The 22,894-nt window shown below is 38.7% G+C and overlaps 1 protein-coding gene and 1 pseudogene across 1 annotated transcript; one reads left to right on the top strand and one right to left on the bottom strand.

Annotated features, from left to right (window-relative positions):
- Window positions 1–2,698: 2,698 nt before the first annotated feature.
- LOC123465538 lies at window positions 2,699–4,924 on the top strand (annotated as a pseudogene).
- Window positions 4,925–17,261: 12,337 nt separating this feature from the next.
- Window positions 17,262–18,131, bottom strand: LOC123465524 (olfactory receptor 5M9-like). The gene has a single exon (XM_045164707.1). It carries the CDS (start codon window positions 18,129–18,131, stop codon window positions 17,262–17,264), a length of 870 nt encoding a protein of 289 aa, XP_045020642.1.
- Window positions 18,132–22,894: the final 4,763 nt, after the last annotated feature.

The following is a 22,894-nucleotide window of genomic DNA, read 5'->3' as shown; positions in this document are numbered from 1 at the left end:
TTATTTGGTCTATAATTTAGGCATGAAACTATGACTACATAAAGGAAAAATGACTTTTTGATGCAGGATGGCCATGCTATTCCTTGGATTTCAGAGAAAATAGGTTAAAATGAAACTTTTTTTTTTTCCTTGGAAACTGCAAAGCTGGTTCTTTTAGCATTTGCAATTGAAAACCTCTAGGTTGTAAGGCCAGTTTTCATTCCAGTCCCAAAAAAAGGCAATGACAAAGAATGTTCGAACTGCCTCACAGTTGCACTCATCTCACACGCTAGTAAAGTAATGCTCAAAATTCTCCAAGCCAGGCTTCAACAATACGTGAACTGTGAACTTCCAGATGTTCAAGCTGGATTTAGAAAAGGCAGAGGAACCACAGATCAAATTGCCAACATCCACTGGATCAAGGAAAAAGGAAGAGAGTTGCAGAGAAACATCTATTTCTGCTTTATTGACTATGCCAAAGCCTTTGACTGTGTGATCACAATAAAGTGGGGGAAATTCTTAAAGAGATGGGAATATCACACCACCTGACCTGCCTCTTGAGAAATCTGTATGCAGGTCAGGAAGAAACAGTTAGAACTGGACATGGAACAAATAGACTGGTTCCAAATAGGAAAAGGAATATGTCAAGGCTGTATATTGTCACCCTGCTTATTTAACTTATATGCAGAGTACATCGTAAGAAATGCTGGGTTGGATGAAGCACAAGCTGGAATCAAGATTGCCAGGAGAAATATCAATAACCTCTGATATACAGATGACACCCCCCTATGGCAGAAAGGGAAGAACTAAAGAGCCTCTTGATGAAAGTGAAAAAGGAGAGTGTAAGAGCTACCTTAAAGCTCAACATTCAGAAAACTAAGATCATGGCATCTGGCCTCATCACTACATGGCAAATCGATGGGAAAACAGTGGAAACAGTGGCAGACTTTATTTTGGGGGGCTCGGAAATCACTGCAGATGGTGACTGCAGCCATGAAATTAAAAGAGGCTTGCTACTGCTGCTGCTAAGTCACTTCAGTCGTGTCTGACTCTGTGCAACCCCATAGACGGCAGCCCACCAGGCTCCCCTGTCCTTTGGATTCTCCAGACAAGAACACTGGAGTGGGTTGCCATGTCTTTCTCCAATGCATGAAAGTGAAAAGTGAAATTGAAGTCGCTCAGTCATGTCCGACTCTTAGTGACCCCATGGACTGCAGCCTACCAGGCTCGTCCGTCCATGGAATTTTCCAGGCAAGAGTACTGGAGTGGATTGGCACCGCCTTCTCCAAAAAGATGCTTACGACTTGGAAAGAAAGTGATGACCAAACTAGACAGCATCTAAAAAGCAGAGACGTTACTTTGCCAACAAAGATCTGTCTTGTCAAGGCTACGGTTTATCCATGTGTCATGTATGGATGTGAAAGTTGGACTATAAAGAAAGTTGACCGCCAAAGATTTTATGCTTTTGAACTGTGGAGATCCAACCACTCCATCCTAAAGGAAATCAAGCCTGAATATACATTGGAAGGACAAATATGAACCTGAAACGCCAATACTTTGGCCACTTGATGCAAAGAGCTTACTCATTTGGAGGTCACTTTGATTTGCCTGTGAGTGTGGGAACCCAACCTAGGTGCAGGGCCTCAGGGACTATTGCTACTGAATAATGACATTAAAGCAAGTGCATTCCAGCCCTGTGTGACTCTCAGCACACGAGAGACTGGGAAAGCTATCTATCTTGGAGGAAGGAAAGGCAGGTAAGAGAATGTATTTTCAGGGCTCTCCTCGCAGCTGGGGTTTGGCTCCTCAGGTCAGCCCACCAAGCCTGCTCCCAGGGCCTCAGTTCCCAGGTCAGGGCCGTGTGCCGCCTACACCTTCCGAGCCTTGCAAACACATTTCCAGGTCAGCGCAGTACTGCCCGTGGGGAAGGAGGCTTCGGGAGTGTATCAACACCACAGCAGGGTGCCATGCTGGGGTCAACTAGCTGAGGTCACCTGGCACCTCCCATGGGCCCCCAGCGAAGAGTGGCAGGCGGAGCCCTGGCTTGCGAAAAGCCAAAGCGGAGAGCACAGCTAGCTCTGGCAGAAGGAAGCAAACAGCCACGGGAGGCCTTTGCAAGCAGTTGCTGGGCCGCCCCACGTTAGGGCTCCCCCGGCAAAAAAATCACTAAAAATTTGTAACACCAATAATGTTACACCAATAATTTAGAAAGTATTCCTGATTACGTGTTGAAAATAATTACTGTAAAACTATTTGTTGCTGTTCACTCACTCAGTCGTGTCTGGCTCTGTGTGACCCCATGTGCTGCAGCATGCCAGCCTTCCCTGTCCTTCGCTGTCCCCCAGAGATTGCTCAAACTCAAGTCCATTGAGTAAATGATTATAAAGAACTCTACTTTTTAACATATGTGTATTCTAACTACAAGTGTACTTTTTTCACTTTTAGTAGTATTTGAAAATGAATAAATTACATATGAATCCAAAATTTGCCTAATTCACAAACATAAATATTTAATTTCCTCCACTTTTATATCCATGGAATATCCTGTTTAGCTTTGTATTATATTTAGCATAATGAACATTTGTTAAAATAAATGTCTATTAAAACAAATAAAATGTTACATATTAAAGTTTTACTCCACTGAAAAGTAAATATGGGAGCAGGATATTTTAAAATGTCTTTATTCTCTCTATTATTTAATATGACTAAAAATCTAAACAAAAAATATTACATATATTTATAAACATTTTTATTAAACATCAATTTTTGGCTTCAGAAAATTATAAATAGTCAGACAGGAGAGTTTGAGAGGGGATATATTTATTTGTTCTGATATTCTGCTTCAGAACTTCTGGGAAACTTCCCTGGTGGCTCAGACAGTAAAGTGTCTGCCTGCAATGCGGGAGACCTGGGTTCAATCCCTGGGTCAGGAAGATCCCCTGGAGAAGGAAATGGCAACCCACTCCAGTACTCTTGCCTGGAAAATTCCATGGATGGACAAGCCTGGTAGGCTACAGTCCATGGGGTCACAAAGGGTAGGACACGACTGAGCGACTTCACTTATTCTGTTTCAATAAGCAATAATTTCTCAAGTTAAAACACACACGTTTTGGCATCTGATGACAATTCCTTACTCCTGATAACTTATCTGTCTTTAACTTGTCTCTTCAGCAGTTCAGAGACTAGAACAAATGATTGAAGAGAATATTACCAGGGTGATGGAATTCATTCTTTTGGGTTTTTCAGTCCAGAGAGAGATTGAAATCCTTCTCTTTCTTTTCATTTTAGTGGTATATTCTCTAACTCTGGTGGGAAACGTTGGCATGATTTCCTTAATCCCGTTGGATCCTCACCTTCACACACCCATGTACTTTTTTCTCAGTAATCTGGCCTTTGTAGACTTTTGTTACTCCTCATCAATAGCCCCAAAGTTCCTGGAGACCCTCCTGACCAAGCACAGGTCCATATCTCTCTATGCATGTGCACACAGCTGGACTTTTTCCTGAACTTCTTGATTTTGGAGACGTTCCTTCTTGCAGTAATGGCTTATGACCGCTATGTGGCCATCTGCAATCCTCTTCTCTACATGGTGATCATGTCCCAAAAGGTGTGCATGCAACTGGTACGGCTTTTCTGTTGCTTTTCTCCACACAGTTGTTATTTTTCAATTGATCTGCTATGGCCCCAATGTTATTAATCACTTCTATTGTGATGATGTCCCTTTGATGGCCCTTGCCTGCTCAGACACCAGCCTCAAAGAGATCTTGATTTTTATCTTTGCTAGATTCAACATAATCAGCTCTTTGACCACGGTCCTTATTTCTTACCCATTCATTGTGGCTGCCATCCTGAGAATCCAATCTGCAGAAGGGAGGCGCAAAGCATTCTCATCCTGTGGTTCTCATCTGACTGCTGTCACTGTATTCTACGGGACTCTGATCTTCATGTATCTGCAGCCCAAATCAAACCGTTCCCTTGACACAGACAAAATGGCCTCTGTCTTCTACACAATAGTCATTCCTTTGTTGAATCCCATGATCTACAGCCTGAGGAACCAAGAGGTAAAAAATGCCTTGAGGAAAGCCTTTAAAAAATGTTATTTCCTGTCTCTAATAAACATTAAAATGTATCTTGTAACACTGACTGTCTTGGAATTATGCCACACACAGATGTGTTGTTTTTATTATCTTTGATAGGTTAATTTTATTTCTACCATTTTTATATGAGCAAAATGACTTTGCACATGTGTTCTATTTTTCATATGATTTATAAGTAAGATAAAAGGTTTAAAAGATTATACTGCACATTTTTAACAAATTGCTACTATTTGCATATGTGACACTTGATAGTTTTGACCTGGATAGTTTCTATTTAACTGATAATAAGATTTAGCCACTGCTTTCAAAAATGTTTCTATTTTATACATTGTGGAAACAGAAAAAGGGAGATGGTAAAGTAAATTTCTTGTCCATCCCCATGTCATTCCAGGCAGTAGCTGTTCCTCAACTGCACCCTGTCTGCTAAAAATCATTCCTCTTCTTTCTGAGTCCCACTAGATTCACTGGCGGTCACTCTCTGTAATTCCATGGTTCTCATGTTGTTTGAAAAGATGTCATTTTTCGACATGCAGATCTGGAAATCAGGGTCAGCTTTTGGAAAGTCATACTCTTTTTCTGTATCAAAACAAAAATGCAGACATACCCCTATATTCCCTCAGCAAAGCTTAAGATCCTTTTATATCTTAGGGATTGAAAGAAATTACAATGGTTTGACAGGAAGCGGTAGTTTAAAACCAAGTTATAAACGTGGTTGCTGTCAGATGTCAAGAATATTGTTCTATGTTGGGGTGGTTGTAAAGTGATGCAATCTAAGACCCACTTAAACCATCAACGGGAATTTTTTTTTTTTTTAATTCAGATTCAAATGTTTGGTGTCTACCATGTGAGTGATATTGTGAGCTATTCTCATAGGGCAAAATCAAAAACATTCCTGGATATGCTGAATAGTCTGCTATTTTGGAAAATACTGGCAAAAAAATTGATTGTATAAGTTATTTAGAAACAGTTTAGCTTATTTTATCCAAGTTATCTTAGTAAACATTTCATTGTTAAGTTAGATTTCACATTTATGTAAAGACATCAATATTGCCATGTTAAATTATTTATATTAAACTTTATTTTAATATATGCCTCACCTAACATAAACACCATTATTAAAGCAGCAACAAGGTGTTCTAAGTGGATGTAAACTGTACAAATTCTGAAGAGAAGCAATGAATTGCAATCCTGATTTTCAAGTTCTTTTTTTTTTTTAATTTTATTTTATTTTTAAACTTTACATAACTGTATTAGTTTTGCCAAATATCAAAATGAATCCGCCACAGGTATACATGTGTTCCCCATCCTGAACCCTCCTCCCTCCTCCCTCCCCATTCCATCCCTCTGGGTCATCCCAGTGCACCAGCCCCAAGCATCCAGTATCGTGCATCGAACCTGGACTGGCAACTCATTTCATACATGATATTTTACATGTTTCAATGCCATTCTCCCAAATCTTCCCACCCTCTCCCTCTCCCACAGAGTCCATAAGACTGTTCTATATATCAGTGTCTCTTTTGCTGTCTCGTACACAGGGTTATTGTTACCATCTTTCTAAATTCCATATATATGCGTTAGTATACTGTATTGGTGTTTTTCTTTCTGGCTTACTTCACTCTGTATAATAGGCTCCAGTTTCATCCACCTCATTAGAACTGATGCAAATGTATTCTTTTTAATGGCTGAATAATACTCCATTGTGTATATGTACCACAGCTTTCTTATCCATTCATCTGCTGATGGACATCTAGGTTGCTTCCATGTCCTGGCTATTATAAACAGTGCTGCGATGAACATTGGGGTACTTGTGTCTCTTTCTCTTCTGGTTTCCTCAGTGTGTATGCCCAGCACTGGGATTGCTGGATCATAAGGCAGGTCTATTTCCAGTTTTTTAAGGAATCTCCACACTGTTCTCCATAGTGGCTGGACTAGTTTGCATTCCCACCAACAGTGTAAGAGGGTTCCCTTTTCTCCACACCCTCTCCAGCATTTATTACTTGTAGACTTTTGGATCGCAGCCATTCTGACTGGTGTGAAATGGTACCTCATAGTGGTTTTGATTTGCATTTCTCTGATAATGAGTGATGTTGAGCATCTTTTCATGTGTTTGTTAGCCATCTGTATGTCTTCTTTGGAGAAATGTCTATTTAGTTCTTTGGCCCATTTTTTAATTGGGTCATTTATTTTTCTGGAGTTGAGCTGTAGGAGTTGCTTGTATATTGGCGAGATTAGTTGTTTGTCAGTTGCTTCATTTGCTATTATCTTCTCCCATTCTGAAGGCTGTCTTTTCACCTTGCTAATAGTTTCCTTTGATGTGCAGAAGCTTTTAAGGTTAATTAGGTCCCATTTGTTTATTTTTGCTTTTATTTCCAATATTCTGGGAGGTGGGTCATAGAGGATCCTGCTGTGATGTATGTCAGAGAGTGTTTTGCCTATGTTCTCCTCTAGGAGTTTTATAGTTTCTGGTCTTACGTTTAGATCTTTAATCCATTTTGAGTTTATTTTTGTGTATGGTGTTAGAAAGTGTTCTAGTTTCATTCTTTTACAAGTGGTTGACCAGAGTTCCCAGCACCACTTGTTAAAGAGATTGTCTTTAATCCATTGTATATTCTTGCCTCCTTTGTCAAAGATAAAGTGTCCATATGTGTGTGAATTTATCTCTGGGCTTTCTATTTTGTTCCATTGATCTATATTTCTGTCTTTGTGCCAGTACCATACTGTCTTGATAACTGTGGCTTTGTAGTAGAGCCTGAAGTCAGGTAGGTTGATTCCTCCAGTTCCATTCTTCTTTCTCAAGATCGCTTTGGCTATTCGAGGTTTTTTGTTTTTCCATACAAATTGTGAAATTCTTTGTTCTAGCTCTGTGAAGAATGCTGTTGGTAGCTTGATAGGGATTGCATTGAATCTATAGATTGCTTTGGGTAGTATACTCATTTTCACTATATTGATTCTTCCAATCCATGAACATGGTATATTTCTCCATCTGTTAGTGTCCTCTTTGATTTCTTTCACCAGTGTTTTATAGTTTTCTATATATAGGTCTTTAGATTCTTTAGGTAGATATATTCCTAAGTATTTTATTCTTTCCGTTGCAATGGTGAATGGAATTGTTTCCTTAATTTCTCTTTCTGTTTTCTCATTATTAGTGTATAGGAATGCAAGGGATTTCTGGGTGTTGATTTTATATCCTGCAACTTTACTATAGTCATTGATTAGTTCTAGTAATTTTCTGGTGGAGTCTTTAGGGTTTTCTATGTAGAGGATCATGTCATCTGCAAACAGTGAGAGCTTTACTTCTTCTTTTCCAATTTGGATTCCTTTTATTTCTTTTTCTGTTCTGATTGCTGTGGCCAAAACTTCCAAAACTATGTTGAATAGTAATGGTGAAAGTGGGCACCCTTGTCTTGTTTCTGACTTTAGAGGAAATGCTTTCAATTTTTCACCATTGAGGATAATGTTTGCTGTGGGTTTGTCATATATAGCTTTTATTATGTTGAGGTATGTTCCTTCTATTCCTGCTTTCTGGAGAGTTTTTATCATAAATGGATGTTGAATTTTGTCAAAGGCTTTCTCTGCATCTATTGAGATAATCATATGGTTTTTATTTTTCAATTTGTTAATGTGGTGTATTACATTGATTGATTTGCGGATATTGAAGAATCCTTGCATCCCTGGGATAAAGCCCACTTGGTCATGGTGTATGATCTTTTTAATGTGTTGTTGGATTCTGATTGCTAGAATTTTGTTAAGGATTTTTGCATCTATGTTCATCAGTGCTATTGGCCTGTAGTTTTCTTTTTTTGTGGGATCTTTGTCAGGTTTTGGCATTAGGGTGATGGTGGCCTCATAGAATGAGTTTGGAAGTTTACCATCCTCTGCAATTTTCTGGAAGAGTTTGAGCAGGATAGGTGTTAGCTCTTCTCTAAATTTTTGGTAGAATTCAGCTGTGAAGCCGTCTGGACCTGGGCTTTTGTTTGCCGGAAGATTTTTTATTACAGTTTCAATTTCCGTGCTTGTGATGGGTCTGTTAAGATTTTCTATTTCTTCCTGGTCGAGTTTTGGAAAGTTGTACTTTTCTAAGAATTTGTCCATTTCTTCCTCGTTGTCCATTTTATGGGCATATAATTGTTGATAGTAGTCTCTTATGATCCTTTGTATTTCTGTGTTGTCTGTTGTGATCTCTCCATTTTCATTTCTAATTTTATTGATTTGATTTTTCTCCCTTTGTTTCTTGATGAGTCTGGCTAATGGTTTGTCAATTTTATTTATCGTTTCAAAGAACCAGCTTTTGGTTTTGTTGATTTTTGCTATGGTCTCTTTTGTTTCTTTTGCATTTATTTCTGCTCTAATTTTTAAGATTTCTTTCCTTCTACTAACCCTGGGGTTCTTCATTTCTTCCTTTTCTAGTTGCTTTAGGTGTAGAGTTAGGTTACTTATTTGACTTTTTTCTTGTTTCTTGAGGTGTGCCTGTATTGCTATGAACTTTCCCCTTAGGACTGCTTTTACCGTGTCCCACAGGTTTTGGGTTGTTGTGTTTTCATTTTCATCCATTTCTATGCAAATTTTGATTTCTTTTTTGATTTCTTCTGTGATTTGTTGGTTATTCAGCAGCGTGTTGTTCAGCCTCCATATGTTGGATTTTTTTAATAGTTTTTCTCCTGTAATTGAGATCTAATCTTACTGCATTGTGGTCAGAAAAGATGCTTGGGATGATTTCTATTTTTTTGAATTTACCAAGGCTAGCTTTATGGCCCAGGATGTGATCTATCCTGGAGAAGGTTCCATGTGCGCTTGAGAAGAAGGTGAAATTCATTGTTTTGGGATGAAATGTCCTATAGATATCAATTAGGTCTAACTGGTCTATTGTATCGTTTAAAGTTTGTGTTTCCTTGTTAATTTTCTGTTTAGTTGATCTATCCATAGGTGTGAGTGGGGTATTAAAGTCTCCCACTATTATTGTGTTATTGTTAATTTCTCCTTTCATACTTGTTAGCATTTGTCTTACATACTGCGGTGCTCCCGTGTTGGGTGCATATATATTTATAATTGTTATATCTTCTTCTTGGATTGATCCTTTGATCATTATGTAGTGACCATCTTTGTCTCTTTTCACAGTCTTTGTTTTAAAGTCTATTTTATCTGATATGAGTATTGCTACTCCTGCTTTCTTTTGGTCCCTATTTGCATGGAAAATCTTTTTCCAGCCCTTCACTTTCAGTCTGTATGTGTCCCCTGTTTTGAGGTGGGTCTCTTGTAGACAACATATGTAGGGGTCTTGTTTTTGTATCCATTCAGCCAGTCTTTGTCTTTTGGTTGGGGCATTCAACCCATTTATGTTTAAGGTAATTACTGATAAGTATGACCCCGTTGCCATTTACTTTATTGTTTTGGGTTCGAATTTATACACAATTTTTGTGTTTCCTGTCAAGAGAATATCCTTTAGTATTTGTTGGAGAGCTGGTTTGGTGGTGCAGAATTCTCTCAGCTTTTGCTTGTCTGAAAAGCTTTTGATTTCTCCTTCATACTTGAATGAGATCCTTGCTGGGTACAATAATCTGGGCTGTAGGTTATTTTCTTTCATCATTTTAAGTATGTCTTGCCATTCCCTCCTGGCTTGAAGAGTTTCTATTGAAAGATCAGCTGTTATCCTTATGGGTATTCCCTTGTGTGTTATTTGTTGTTTTTCCCTTGCTGCTTTTAATATTTGTTCTTTGTGTTTGATCTTTGTTAATTTGATTACTATGTGTCTTGGGGTGTTTTGCCTTGGGTTTATCCTGTTTGGGACTCTCTGGGTTTCTTGGACTTGGGTGATTATTTCCTTCCCCATTTTAGGGAAGTTTTCAACTATTATCTCCTCAAGTATTTTCTCATGGTCTTTCTTTTTGTCTTCTTCTTCTGGGACCCCTATGATTCGAATGTTGTAGCGTTTAATATTGTCCTGGAGGTCTCTGAGATTGTCCTCATTTCTTTTAATTCGTTTTTCCTTTATCCTCTCTGATTCATTTATTTCTACCATTCTATCTTCTAATTCACTAATCCTATCTTCTGCCTCTGTTATTCTACTATTTGTTGCCTCCAGAGTGTTTTTAATTTCACTTATTGCATTATTCATTATATATTGACTCTTTTTTATTTCTTCTAAGTCCTTGTTAAACCTTTCTTGCATCTTCTCAATCCTTGCCTCCAGGCTATTTATCTGTGATTCCATTTTAATTTCAAGATTTTGGATCAATTTCATTATCATTATTCGGAATTCTTTATCAGGTAGATTCCCTATCTCTTCCTCTTTTGTTTGGTTTGGTGGGCATTTATCTTGTTCCTTTAACTGCTGGCTATTCCTCTGTCTCTTCATCTTGTTTAAATTGCTGAGTTTGGGGTGTCCTTTCTGTATTCTGGCAGTTTGTGGAGCTCTCTTTATTGTGGCGTTTCCTCGCTGTGTGTGGGTTTGTACAGGTGGCTTGTCAAGGTTTCCTGGTTAGGGAAGCTTGTGTCGATGTTCTGGTGGATGGAGCTGTATTTCTTCTCTCTGGAGTGTAATGAAATGTCCAGTAATGAGTTATGAGATGTCTATGGTTTTGGGGTGACTTTGGGCAGCCTGTATCTTGAAGCTCAGGGCTGTGTTCCTTTGTTGCTGGAGAATTTGCTTGTTATGTCTTTCCCTGGAACTTGTTGGCCCTTGTGTGGTGCTTGGTTTCAGTGTCAGTATGGAGGCGTTTGATGAGCTCCTGTCAATTAATGTTCCTTGGAGTCAGGAGTTCCCTGGAGTCAGGGTTTGGACTTAAGCCTCCTACTTCCAGTTATCGGTCTTAATTTTACAGTAGTTTCAAAACTTCTCCTTCTATACAGCACCACTGATAAAACATCTATGTTAAAGATGAAAAGTTTCTCTACTGTGAGGGTCACTCAGAGAGGTTCACAGCGTTACATGGAGAAGAGAAGAGGGAGGAGGGAGTTAGAGGTGACCCAAATGAGATGAGGTGGAATCAATAGTGGAGAGAGTGGGCTAGCCAGTAGTCACTTCCTTATGTGCACTCCACAACTGGACTGCTCAGAGATGTTCACGGAGTTATACAGAGAAGAGAAGAAGGAGGCAGGAGACAGAGGTGGCCAGAAGGATAAAAGGGGGAAATGAAAAGGAGGGAGACAGATCCAGCCAGTAATCAGTTCCTTAAGTGTTCTCCACCGTCTGGAACACACAGAAATTCACAGAGTTGGGTAGAGTAGAGAGGGGTTAGGGAGGAGATACAGGTGACCTGGTGGAGAAAATGGAGAGTCCAAAGGGAGAGAGAGCAGTCAAGCCAGTAATCTCGTACACTAGTGAAAAACGAGTCCTGAAGATTGGGTTCTTAAAGGTACAAAATTGGTAACAAATACATAAAAGCAAAAATTAGAAATCTAGAGTAGAGTTTGGAATTTCAAAAATGCGATGTTAATGAAAAGAAGAAGGAAAAGAAAGAGAGAAAAAATGAACAAAGAAAAACAAACAAGGTCGTGAAAATTATAAAGAAACTACAGGTACAAAATTGATAACTAATACCAAAAAGCAAAAATTAAAAATCTAGAGTAGAGTTTGGAATTTCAAAAATACAACGTTAAAAAAAAAAAGAAGAAGAAGAAGAAAAATAAAGAGAGAAAACAAACAAACCAACAAAAACAATGTCGCAAAAATTATAAAGAAAATACAGGTACAAAATTGATATCAAATACCAAAAAGCATAAATTAAAAATCTTGAGTAGAGTTTGGAATTGCAGATATATGATGTTATATAAAAGAAGAAGAGAAAGAAACAGAGGGGAAAAAAGTCACAGAAATTATGAAGAAAACTATAGGTACAAAATTGATAACATATACCAAAAGGCTAAAATTAAAAATCTAGAGTAGAGTTTGGAATTTCAAAAATACAATGTTAAAGAAAAGAAGAAAAAGAAAAGAAAAAAAAAACACAGTCAAAAAATTATAAAATATATATATGAAGTTTGCTGAAGAAGAAAAAAAAATAGGGTCTTTTTTTTTTTTTTTTTTGCAAAGTAATAGTTATAAAAGTGAAAATTAAGGGACAATAGAGGACTTAAAAAAATTTTTTAATTAAAAAAAAGAAAGATTGATCGTAAAAATAGTAAAATATATCTAGGTCTTTCTCTGGTTTTGTTGTGAGTATTGTGGGTTCAGTTCATTTTTGGCAGTTCCTTAGTCCGACTTATATTTCTCAAGATCTATAGGCCCCTTCCTATGTAATCCATAGTAACCACAGGGTTTTAATCTATGGCCTGTAGCTTCCAAGGCGTTTCTCTCTGTTATAGCTTCTTCTGTTTGCTGGTCTCTTCAGTGTCTGGTTCCCGCCCTGACACAAAGGGGATGGTTGAGGACACTATTTTTTTTTTTTTTAATTTAGGCTCACTTGTTCAGCCGCGCTGTGGGGAGGGAGGGAGGGATGCTGCAAACAGATAACACTGGCGTGCGCTCGCAGTGCCTCAGCCACACTGGGTCTGCCCCCGCTCACGGCGCGTGTAGCCTCCCTGCCCACACTGCTCGGGCTCTAGGTTGTTCCGCCGGGAACAATCAGAGGCCGGCCCTGGGCTGAGCTCCCAGGTCCAAGCCGCTCAGGTTCAGGCACTCGGGTAGTCCTCGGAGGCGCAGACTCGGTTGGGCCTGCGTTTTGTGCTCTTCCCAGATCCGAGCAGCTCAGGTGATGAGGTGTTTGGCGGGCGCCTATGCTGCGACTTATCACCTCCCCGCCACTCGGTTATCTGGGTGTAAAACTGGCGCACCTTCTCAGGCAGCTGTTGACCGTCCAGACCCCCAAGAAGTTTTAGTTAGCAAAGAAGCCTGCTTACAGTTTTATAGATAGTGTCTCTCTGGGGCTGCGATTGCCCCCTTCTGGCTCTGGCTGCCTGTCACCGGAGGGGGAAGGTCTGCAGCCGGCTATCTCTGTTCAGTCCTTTGTTCTGCGCGCGGGCCTGGCGGTGTCTTAGGTTAGGGCTGGCTTTTCGCGTGGTAGATATCCCACAGTCTGGTTTGCTAGCCCAAATTATTTCGCTCAGATAGCGCTCAGGACATTCGGCCCGATTCTTACTCTAAGGGACACAGCCCGCGCCGCACTTCCCTGCCCAGCCCCCGCTTGCTGATGCCGTGTGCAGGCGTCTGCGCTGCTTCTCCGCTGGGGGAGTTACCGTAGGGCTCACAATCCGCGATTTTTAATTGTTTATTTTTTTTTCCCCCTCCCTTTTATGTTGCCCTCTGTGCTTCCAAAGCTCGGCACAGATTCGGCAGTGAGAGGGTTTCCTGGTGTTTGGAAACTTCTCTCTTTTTAAGACTCCCTTCCAGGACGGAACTCCGTCCCTCCCTCTTTTGTCTCTTTTTTTGTCTTTTATATTTTTTCCTACCTCCTTTCGAAGAGTTGGGCTGCTTTTCTGGGTGCCTGATGTCCTCTGCCGGCATTCAGAAGTTGTTTTGTGGAATTTACTCGACGTTTAAATGCTCTTTTGATGAATTTGTGGGGGAGAAAGTGTTCTCCCCGTCCTACTCCTCCGCCATCTTGGCTCCTCCTCCTGATTTTCAAGTTCTTAAATCAACTTCTTTTGGGGTCAGGGAGCACAGTTGCAGAGAAATTAATCTTGGGAATCATGACTGTCAATTGCCAAAGATAAAACTCAAGAGAGGAGAACATCTTTGTTGTTGCTATTTTTTAAATAATTCCAAAAGTATAATTTACATAGTTAAAAGCACAGCAGCGAGCTTCTATAGTAAACTACAGAGTAAGGGCTGAACCTGAGATTGGCAATGTGAGAAGGGTTTAAAGGTCAGTGAATCTTTCAAAAGGAATCTGGTGCCCCTTCTGGGCAGCACACTGGATTCAGGGGAGGTTGCTGCAAAACCACACGTATACCAAAGAAACTTCAGATACATTTGAAGAGCTCCTAGAGCAGAAAAGATGATAGCCTGGGAGACTAAGAAAAACTAAAGTAAAACCCAAGTTCTAACATTTAAAAATTACTGTAAAGAAATATATTAGTTTCATCAGTCTGCATTAACAAAGTACCACACACTCATTGACTTAAAACAACAAAAATTTATTTTCTCACAGTTCTGGAGCCTACAAGTCTGAAGTCAAGGTATTGGCAGAACCAGGCTCTCTATGAAGCTCTAGGGGAGGTTCCTTCCTTCTTTTTTCCAGCTGCTCATGGTCCCAGGCATTCCTTGTCTTGTAAGCATCTTTCCAGTCTCTGCTGTCTTCTCATGGTCATCTTCCCTCTACAGCTGTGTCCAAATTTCTTCATTCTTGTAAGGAGATCACTCACAATGGATTAATGGTCCACCTTACTTCAGTATGACTTCATATTAACAACTGCATCTTCAATGACCCTACATCCAAATAATGACCCTATAACCCAATGATCCTATAACCAAACTCTGAAGTTCGTCAGATTAGGAATTTAACACATCTTTTCGGGGAACAATTTCACTCATAATAAGTGCATATAAGTGTGTGCATGCTCAGTTGTGTTTGACTGTGTGTGACCCTATGGACTGTAACCCGCCAGGCTCCTCTGTCTATGGGGTTTTCCGGGCAAGAATACTGGAGTAGGTTGCCATTTCCTTCTCCAGGGGATGTTCCCCCAGGGATTGAAATCATGTCTCTTGCCTTGAAGATGATTCTTTGCTGCTGACCCACTGGGGAAGCCCCACTAATAAGTAAGGACAGTTAAAGATGTGCTGGCTCAAATGTATGGTGAAAACACACCTTATCTACACCTGCAAGCACAGTGCAGACAAAAAATAGCTGAGGTTTCCTAAGCTTAAGAAAGAGACTTGTAAGTACCTAAAAAGGCTAGCGAAATGGCCCAGATGACAGGTCAAAAGGGATCCAAAACCAGTTAATGTGACAACTGGACTCTTAAAGGTCATAACAAGCCCAAGGACTCATCAAGTAGTTAGGACAAAGGAATATATAACCTAATATCTAATATACATCAGAAGCCTGAGTTTTTCTCCTTCTGGTTAAGACAGAAGACAAGATGCCCTTCTCTCAATACCAGAATAGTTTCTGAAGAGACTTAATCATTCTCAGGTAAAAATTGTCCTAGTGAGTGGTAAGATGCAGAGGTGAAGTGCCAAGGATATGTTTATGGAAAGTATTATAAGAGCAAATATAGCACTATAGCTAAGTGAACTCCCAAGATGCAGTGACTTAATAAAGTAATTTATTCCTTTCTCAGGCAGCAGTATGAGTTAAGGGGTTTGGGAAAGGCAATTAGACCCTCAATATGTGGTTTCCATCTTTGTCTAAAAAGTGATCACTTCAGTGGCAACATTTTCAAGTGGGAAGGAAGAGAAAAAAGTCCATATCTAATGGCTTTAACATAGAGAAGGTGGTCTCTAGGTTTCAGGCACCACTTTCTACTGACGGCTCATTGCCAGGACTTGACATTCTGTCTCCCACTGACGGGGGCAATGGGGACATGGTGAGCAGCTGGATGACAAAGGTTTTACTTATAAAATAAAACATAAAATAGTGGACACTGAGGAATATGTCTGCCATAAGGATCATAGAAAATGGGATCTTAAAGGGTCAAGTTATAATGATCTCTGTCAGTACGATTGTTTCTTGAGCAGCCTATTGTTTCATACTTGACACCAACTTGTTAGAAGTAAACTTGGATGATTTGAAAACATTAAAAAAAAAAAAAAACCTTTGTTAATGTAGTTTCCAATACTAATCAAATAGTACTTTTTCTTCCTGCTCAGAACCTAGTTATGAAAAAGAACTCTCCTCCCACCATCTGCTTTTTCTCTGAACCAATCTGACGGAATGTGGCTTGTGGGCAATTGGTAAATTAGCCTGAGTAACAATACTTTCTGTGCTTAAATGAATCCATCTTTCCAGTGATACTACCACAAGTAAATGTTACTTCTCAGTCTTTCTACACATGTTCAGTTGTGTACCCCTCTTAATTGGATTAGCCCTTAAACAAGAATAAACTCATTCATGAGAAATTACTTCTGCTTCTGATTTGCTTTTATGCTGGTATTATTAGCAAGAGTCAACAAGGACACAAAATTTATTCCACTTATATTAAGAATGAAGGTTGATTAAGTGGACACCAATCAACATAAATTGAATTGCAAACGTGTAATCAGATCCCAATGGATACCAGTTTGAGCTGTGCTGATCACATTTTAACACATGTCTAGTGCAATGACATTTGGTTTCACACAGATTCTTATCTGGTTGATCGACTCTAGTTATTAAAAGCTTAAGGAGCTAAATACAGACCTAAGAATGTAATGTTAGTGACAAGAATTTGGAATCAAACAATACCTTCATCATAGCAATCAAATGTTTAGCAGAACATTCTTCTGATCAAAAGTTAGATTTTAAATGACAAAAATCCATATTGCTTCATCTTTTTAAACTATGAGAAGGACATGATAGGCTTTACCCATAAATTTTTCACCTATTTAATGAAGAGAAAAACAACTAGCCAAAATCCAAACCAAAGAGTAGAATTACGGTGAGTCAACAGATTGTTTGAAATACAAATACTGTTAATTATAGAGCAATATATATTGAGAGTTAACCTTCTGATTGATTCATGACACTAGTTGAAGATTCTGAATACATTTTTGTTTTCAAAAGTCCATGCATGTATGAATGTTATTGAAAGCTTTTTTGGTAAATGAGGATCCACCAACTTTTATATTCATGGAAAAGTGATGAAATCTTAATTTTTTCTCATGAAATTATATATTACTTATAAAACAAGTGAAAAGCAATTATATATAGAAAATATCTTAAGAAAGCATATTCAACTCTTATAAAGATACCTCCAAATTAACATGTGCTTATCCAAATGTATTTATGAGTTATCTGATGCCTACACTTAGCACAGTTTTACATACACTAGGACTAACAGTAATAGGTCAGGGTTAGAATGTTTGCATATGTAGATAAAGGAGGCTTAGTCCTGAGAGTCCATTCATGGGGTAAACCATCACTGTGTTAGACTGGACCTTTTAGTATATTTAAATGTTGCCTGTATACAGTCTATTTTAAACAGGGTTATTTATATGCCGGGACATTTATAACAGGAAGCAGCATACCCGGAATTATGTACTGCAGGTTCACTGCCTCAAGCTTGCTTTGACGATTGCTTTCTTGACCGCCTCTTTCACACCTTCGTTCCTCAACTGTAGATCATGGGATTCAGCATGGGAATCACTGTGGGGTAAAACACAGCCACCATCTTCCCCTGCTCCACAGACTCTTCAGTGGGCCTCCTGAGATACATGAAGATGAGAGTCCCATAAAGCATGGCAACAGCTGTCAGGTGGGACCCACACGTGGAGAATGCCTTCCTCCTGCCATCGGCAGAGTGCATGCGCAGCACGGCCGCTATGATGAGGGTATAGGACATGAGAACCACTGAGAGGGAATATGTGAAATTAATCCCAGCAATAACAATCATGGTGCATTCTTTAATGTGGACCCCTCCACAGGCAATCTTGATAAGAGCACGGTCAGCACAATAGAAGTGGTTGATTTCAAAGTTTCCACAGAAGTACAGGCCATATGTCCACAGTGTGCAGATTTGGCTAACAAAGAATCCATAGATGTATGTCACAGAGATGAGATGAGCACAGACAGTCCTGGACATTTTACTGCCATAAAGCAGAGGGTTGCAGATGGCCATGTAGTGATCAAAGGCCATCACAGCCAAGATATATACTTCCACGTGGACAAGGGCTGTGAAGAAGTAACACTGCACCAAACACCCCACATAGGAAATGTTTTTTGTCTCTGATAGTAAGTTTTCCAGCATCATCAGAGTGATATTGGAAGAGAACCACACATCCACAAAAGACAAATGACTCAAGAAAAAGTACATGGAGCTCTGAAGCTGGAGGCTGATGCTGATCAAAGTAATCATACCAATGTTCCCTATCAGAGTGATCATGTAAACTACTAGAAACACCACAAAAAAGAGAACTTGAAGCTCCTGATGACTGGTCAACTCCAGAAGAACAAATTCTGTCACATCTGTGAAATTTGGCATTGCCTTCACTTAGACCCAGTCTGCATTGCCTAGGGACAAATTAAAAGAAATGAATGGATTTATTTTATTCTTGAAAATTTTGATTCATGTTTATCAGTATTCTAGTTCAAATAATATAAAAATCAACATAGACTTTGCACAAAGTTTAATATGAGTATATAATCACATTTATTTCCTTTAATAGGGCTTATAGGTAATTATTACAATATTTATTAGTTTCTTAACTCTAAAACAATTACATTCATATACTACTAGTATTAGACACTTATTTTTGCTAAATTATTTCAATGATGCTAACATCATAGAGTGCTAATAGAAGTAAAGCTAGACTGAAAGTCATCAGAGAATGACCAAATCCATTTCAACATATTGTCTTATAGGAAATGACTTGAGACTCATAAATGTAAATATTCAATAAGGTCAGACAACCACTTTGTGCTGAACAGGGAAGTAATAAGAGTGAATCATTAAAATGCCATTGAATACTACTTTTGTGTATAATGGTTGCCTCTCATTGTCTATACTAATACAAATGCACATGTAATATTAACCTACTCATTTCCCTATGACTTGGAAGATAGCCTTTTTTAAAAATGTATTTGTTTATTTGTTTTTGGCTGCGCTTGGGCGCCTCTTGGTTGGGGTGTGTGGGCTTCTCACTGCAGCGGCTTCTCCTGTTGTGGAGCACTGACTCCAGGTGAGCAGGCTTCAGTGGTCGTGGCTCACAGGTTCTAGAGCGCAGGCTCAGTAGTTGTGGCTCTCGGGCTTAGTTGCTCCATGGCATGTGGAATCTTCCTCCAGCCAGGGATCGAACTTATGTCCCCTACATTGGTAGGCATATTCTTATCCACTGAGCCACCAGGGAAGTCCAGAAGATATCTTCTTATCTACACAATTTTACGGGATGATTGTCTTAAACCTTGGTCTTACAATCTAGTCATTGACATACTTTTATACACTATGCCAGCATATGATATAAAAAGCTTTCCACTTATGAAAATCCTAGTCATGTTTTATTTTATTTAGCTATATATTTCACTTGGTTGATAACTGCTGCTTGCAGGATGAGGTAAGCAGTATTTAACAACACAGACTGTATCAGTTTAACAGTTATCTCAGAAAAGTAAACCACAAGTGGTTCAATCACCATACCAAAATTATATCAATAGATAAATTCTATATACATATAAAATTCAGGTGCCATGCTTTTAAAATTATTGTCTTATTTAAGATTCTACTGCTTGTCAGCAACAATCCATTATATGTATAATTATTTATTTTCAAATGCAATGTCACTGCAATTAAAATGTCCACAAGGAATGTTTTCTCTGTTTAATACACTTCCCCAGATAAGTCTTCTGAGAAGTAAACTGCTCTGAGTACTTAAGGATGCATCTGTAGGATTAACATCATCTCGGGAATTTAAGATCCCCATAATAACATTGCTTGAAGGGAATATTATGACATAAAATGATCTGTAGTTATAATTGCTTATAATAATTCATTTACAAACATCAAAACCAATGTTATGTCAAATATATTTGCTATATTATATTTCTATTATATTATATCTAGAAGTAGTCTAAGTTTTGCAATATGAAATTGAACAAGCTACACGAGATTTTGGGTTGCATCACAATTGATTCTTTTTGAAAAGGAGTGAATGAAAAATACAGAAATGAGACAATTTAGGGAATGGAACTACTGTGAGATGAAAACAGAGCATGCTGATAAACACAGAAATAATAAGAGGCAGGATGCACACAGAGTGGTCAAAGATCTCTTTGAGGATGTGACTTTTCAGTTACGGGCAAGTAGCCAGTTATATAAAAATATTGAGGAAAAAGAAAATGAAAATACAAAAAGTTAGAAGAGGAACTATTTTTAAAAATGTATAAACTCTATGATTGTATCATGGCTCCCTCCAACTAGTAGCAACTCACAATTTGGAAGTTGATTAATCTCTGTAAACAATTTTCCTACCCCTGAAATTATTCATATGGGAATTAAATTCACCATAGAGAAAATGATCTGGGCATATAACATAGTCACTGATATTTCAGTTATGGTCTGGGTTCACCTGTACCCTATATTTTCATGATCATAGATCTTCTGGCTTCTAAGTGTGGATAAACTAAGCCAGATGAGAGTTACTGATTTTGACTGGGAGATAGAGCTAAGACCAAGAATTTTCATATATAAAAACTCTTACCTCTGCTTGGTGAACCCATAATTACCTAATTAACAGAGTTTGATTTGGATTATTGGTACAACTAATTATAAGAGGATGAGATCGTTAGATAGGATCACCAACTCAGACATGAGTTTGAGCAAACTCTAGGAGATAGTGAAGGACAGAGGAGCCTGGCATGCTGTAGTCCATGGAGTCTCAAATAGCCAAATATGACTTAGTGACTGAACAACAGCAGCAACTAAATACATATAGAAAATCATCAAGGCACCTAAGAAACATAAAGTAATACTACTTCTCCAATTTCCCTTCCTGTGTGATATGTGGGTTTTCTTCCACTGTTCATAATCTTTAGCTCTGTGATAGTAGAGTTTGTCTCATTCATTTCAGAACACTTCAAACTGACTACATTAGTTATATATTGTAGACATTCAGGGATATTCACACATGATTTTTAAGCATCCTGATCTCCAGATCAGCTTCATAGAATGCATTACTGTGTCCATAACTAATAAAATCTCTATTTAAAAACATTGTTCTAGTGGCAACAGTCTCAGTTTTAAGGTAAGATAATAGCTAACTTTTGTTGAATCCTTACACAATCTTTTATAAATAAAGGTCCCATGAGACAGGTTCTAATTAGCATATCTTTCTTAAAAATTAGAAAACTGAAGCACTGACAGACTAAGAGGCTTTCCTTGGATCAGATATCTGCAAACTGGCCAGACGGAAATGCAAACCAATTAACTGAACTCTAGGGGTATACTCAATAACTTTATATCAAAACTGCCTCTTTGATAACTTTTTCTAATATTCTATTTCTCTACATTTAAAATGCAGTTTGATTATCATCCAAAAAAGGGGAAAAGTTATCTTTTTGATAATTCATGCTTGATGAACCAGAAGAGCTTGACATGGCTATAGAACCTGAAAAACAGAGTTCTTGGACCACCATTGGTCCTCTATGCCTCTCAAGGTTCAGTTTAGCTCAGTCCAACTCTTTGCAACCCTATGAATCTCAGCACGCCAGGCCTCCCTGTCCATCACCAACTCCCGGAGTTCACTCACACTCATGTCCATTGAGTCAGTGATGCCATCCAGCCATCTCATCATCTGTCGTCCCCTTCTCCTCCTGCCCCCAATCCCTCCCAGCATCAGACACTTTTCCAATGAGTCAACTCTTCACATGAGGTGGCTAAAGTACTGGAGTTTCAGCTTTAGCATCATTCCTTCCAAAGAAATCCCAGGGCTGATCTCCTTCAGAATGGGCTGGTTGGATCTCCTTGCAGTCCAAGGGACTCTCAAGAGTCTTCTCCAACACCACGGTTCAAAAGCATCAATTCTTCAGCGCTCAGCTTTCTTCACAGTCCAACTCTCACATCCATACATGACCACTGGAAAAACCATAGCCTTGACTAGACAGACCTTTGTTGGCAAAGTAATATCTTTGCTTTTCAATATGCTATCCAGGTTGGTCATAACTTTCCTTCCAAGGAGTAAGCATCTTTTAATTTCATGGCTGCAGTAACCATCTGCAGTGATTTTGGAGCCCCCAAAAATAAAGTCTGACACTGTTTCCACTGTTTCCCCATCTATTTCCCATGAAGCGATGGGACCAGATGGCATGATCTTCGTCTTCTGAATGCTGAGCTTTAAGCCACCTTTTTAACTCTCCACTTTCACTTTCATCAAGAGGCTTTTTAGTTCCTCTTCACTTTCTGCCATAAGGATGGTGTGATCCCATAGTCCTAGGGCCAGCTGACCGAAGTAACTTCTCATAGAGAGCCACTTTATTAGATAACTGTGCATCATCTTTTAAAGCAATTAAGCATATAGAATGTATATTTAGAAATTTTAAAAAATCACTTTCATTAACTTTTCAGGAATTTTACACACACACATGATATAATTATTTCCTCAATATAGTGAAAGACAGGGAAGTATGGCATGCTACAGTCCATGGGATGGCAAAGAGTAGGACACAACTTAGTGACTGAACTGGGAATAACAATCATTCCCAATGACACAATACTTTCAATTCCATTTAGATACATTTTAAAACACAATGTGAAAATCACTGGTCTTTGTAGAGAAGACATAAAAGGCAAAACCTAAAGAACAAAAATTCTTGTAAGTCCCTATGGTAGCAAGATATTCTTATGAATTTTTATATCAACTATTAATATAAATAGTAATATTTCCCAAGTATATAATTCCAGACAATAAAACACTGTGATAACAAATAGGTCCACAAGTAAGGTCTTAGTCTCTTCTTCAAAAAAGGGCTAAAAACTAAAGCTATGACTGCATTAATCTCTATTGCAAAGAGTATAAAATTTGTAGACCTACCTTCAGCAGCAACAAGAAAACGATAATTCCTCACTATTTATAATAGGATCTTGAACACTGCACACATTGAGAGCATCTCCCCAAGGAACTATCCAGATAATGATGAAACACATTATAATTAAAATTATAGAAACATCTCACGAGTAAGGGAAGTTAAGGAGGGTTAATCAGAAGAATGTCTTCTGATAACATTATGTGGCCAGTATCCTTAATGTCATGGGTA

The sequence above is a fragment of the Bubalus bubalis genome, chromosome 3, assembly GCF_019923935.1.
Source record: "Bubalus bubalis isolate 160015118507 breed Murrah chromosome 3, NDDB_SH_1, whole genome shotgun sequence".
Lineage (NCBI taxonomy): Eukaryota > Metazoa > Chordata > Mammalia > Artiodactyla > Bovidae > Bubalus > Bubalus bubalis.
This window is presented reverse-complemented; position numbering and strand designations above follow the sequence as displayed.

Excerpts from the sequence above, each read along its gene's own strand:
- LOC123465524 (XM_045164707.1), bottom strand. The coding sequence starts at position 18,131 with ATGCCAAATTTCACAGATGTGACAGAATTTGTTCTTCTGGAGTTGACC.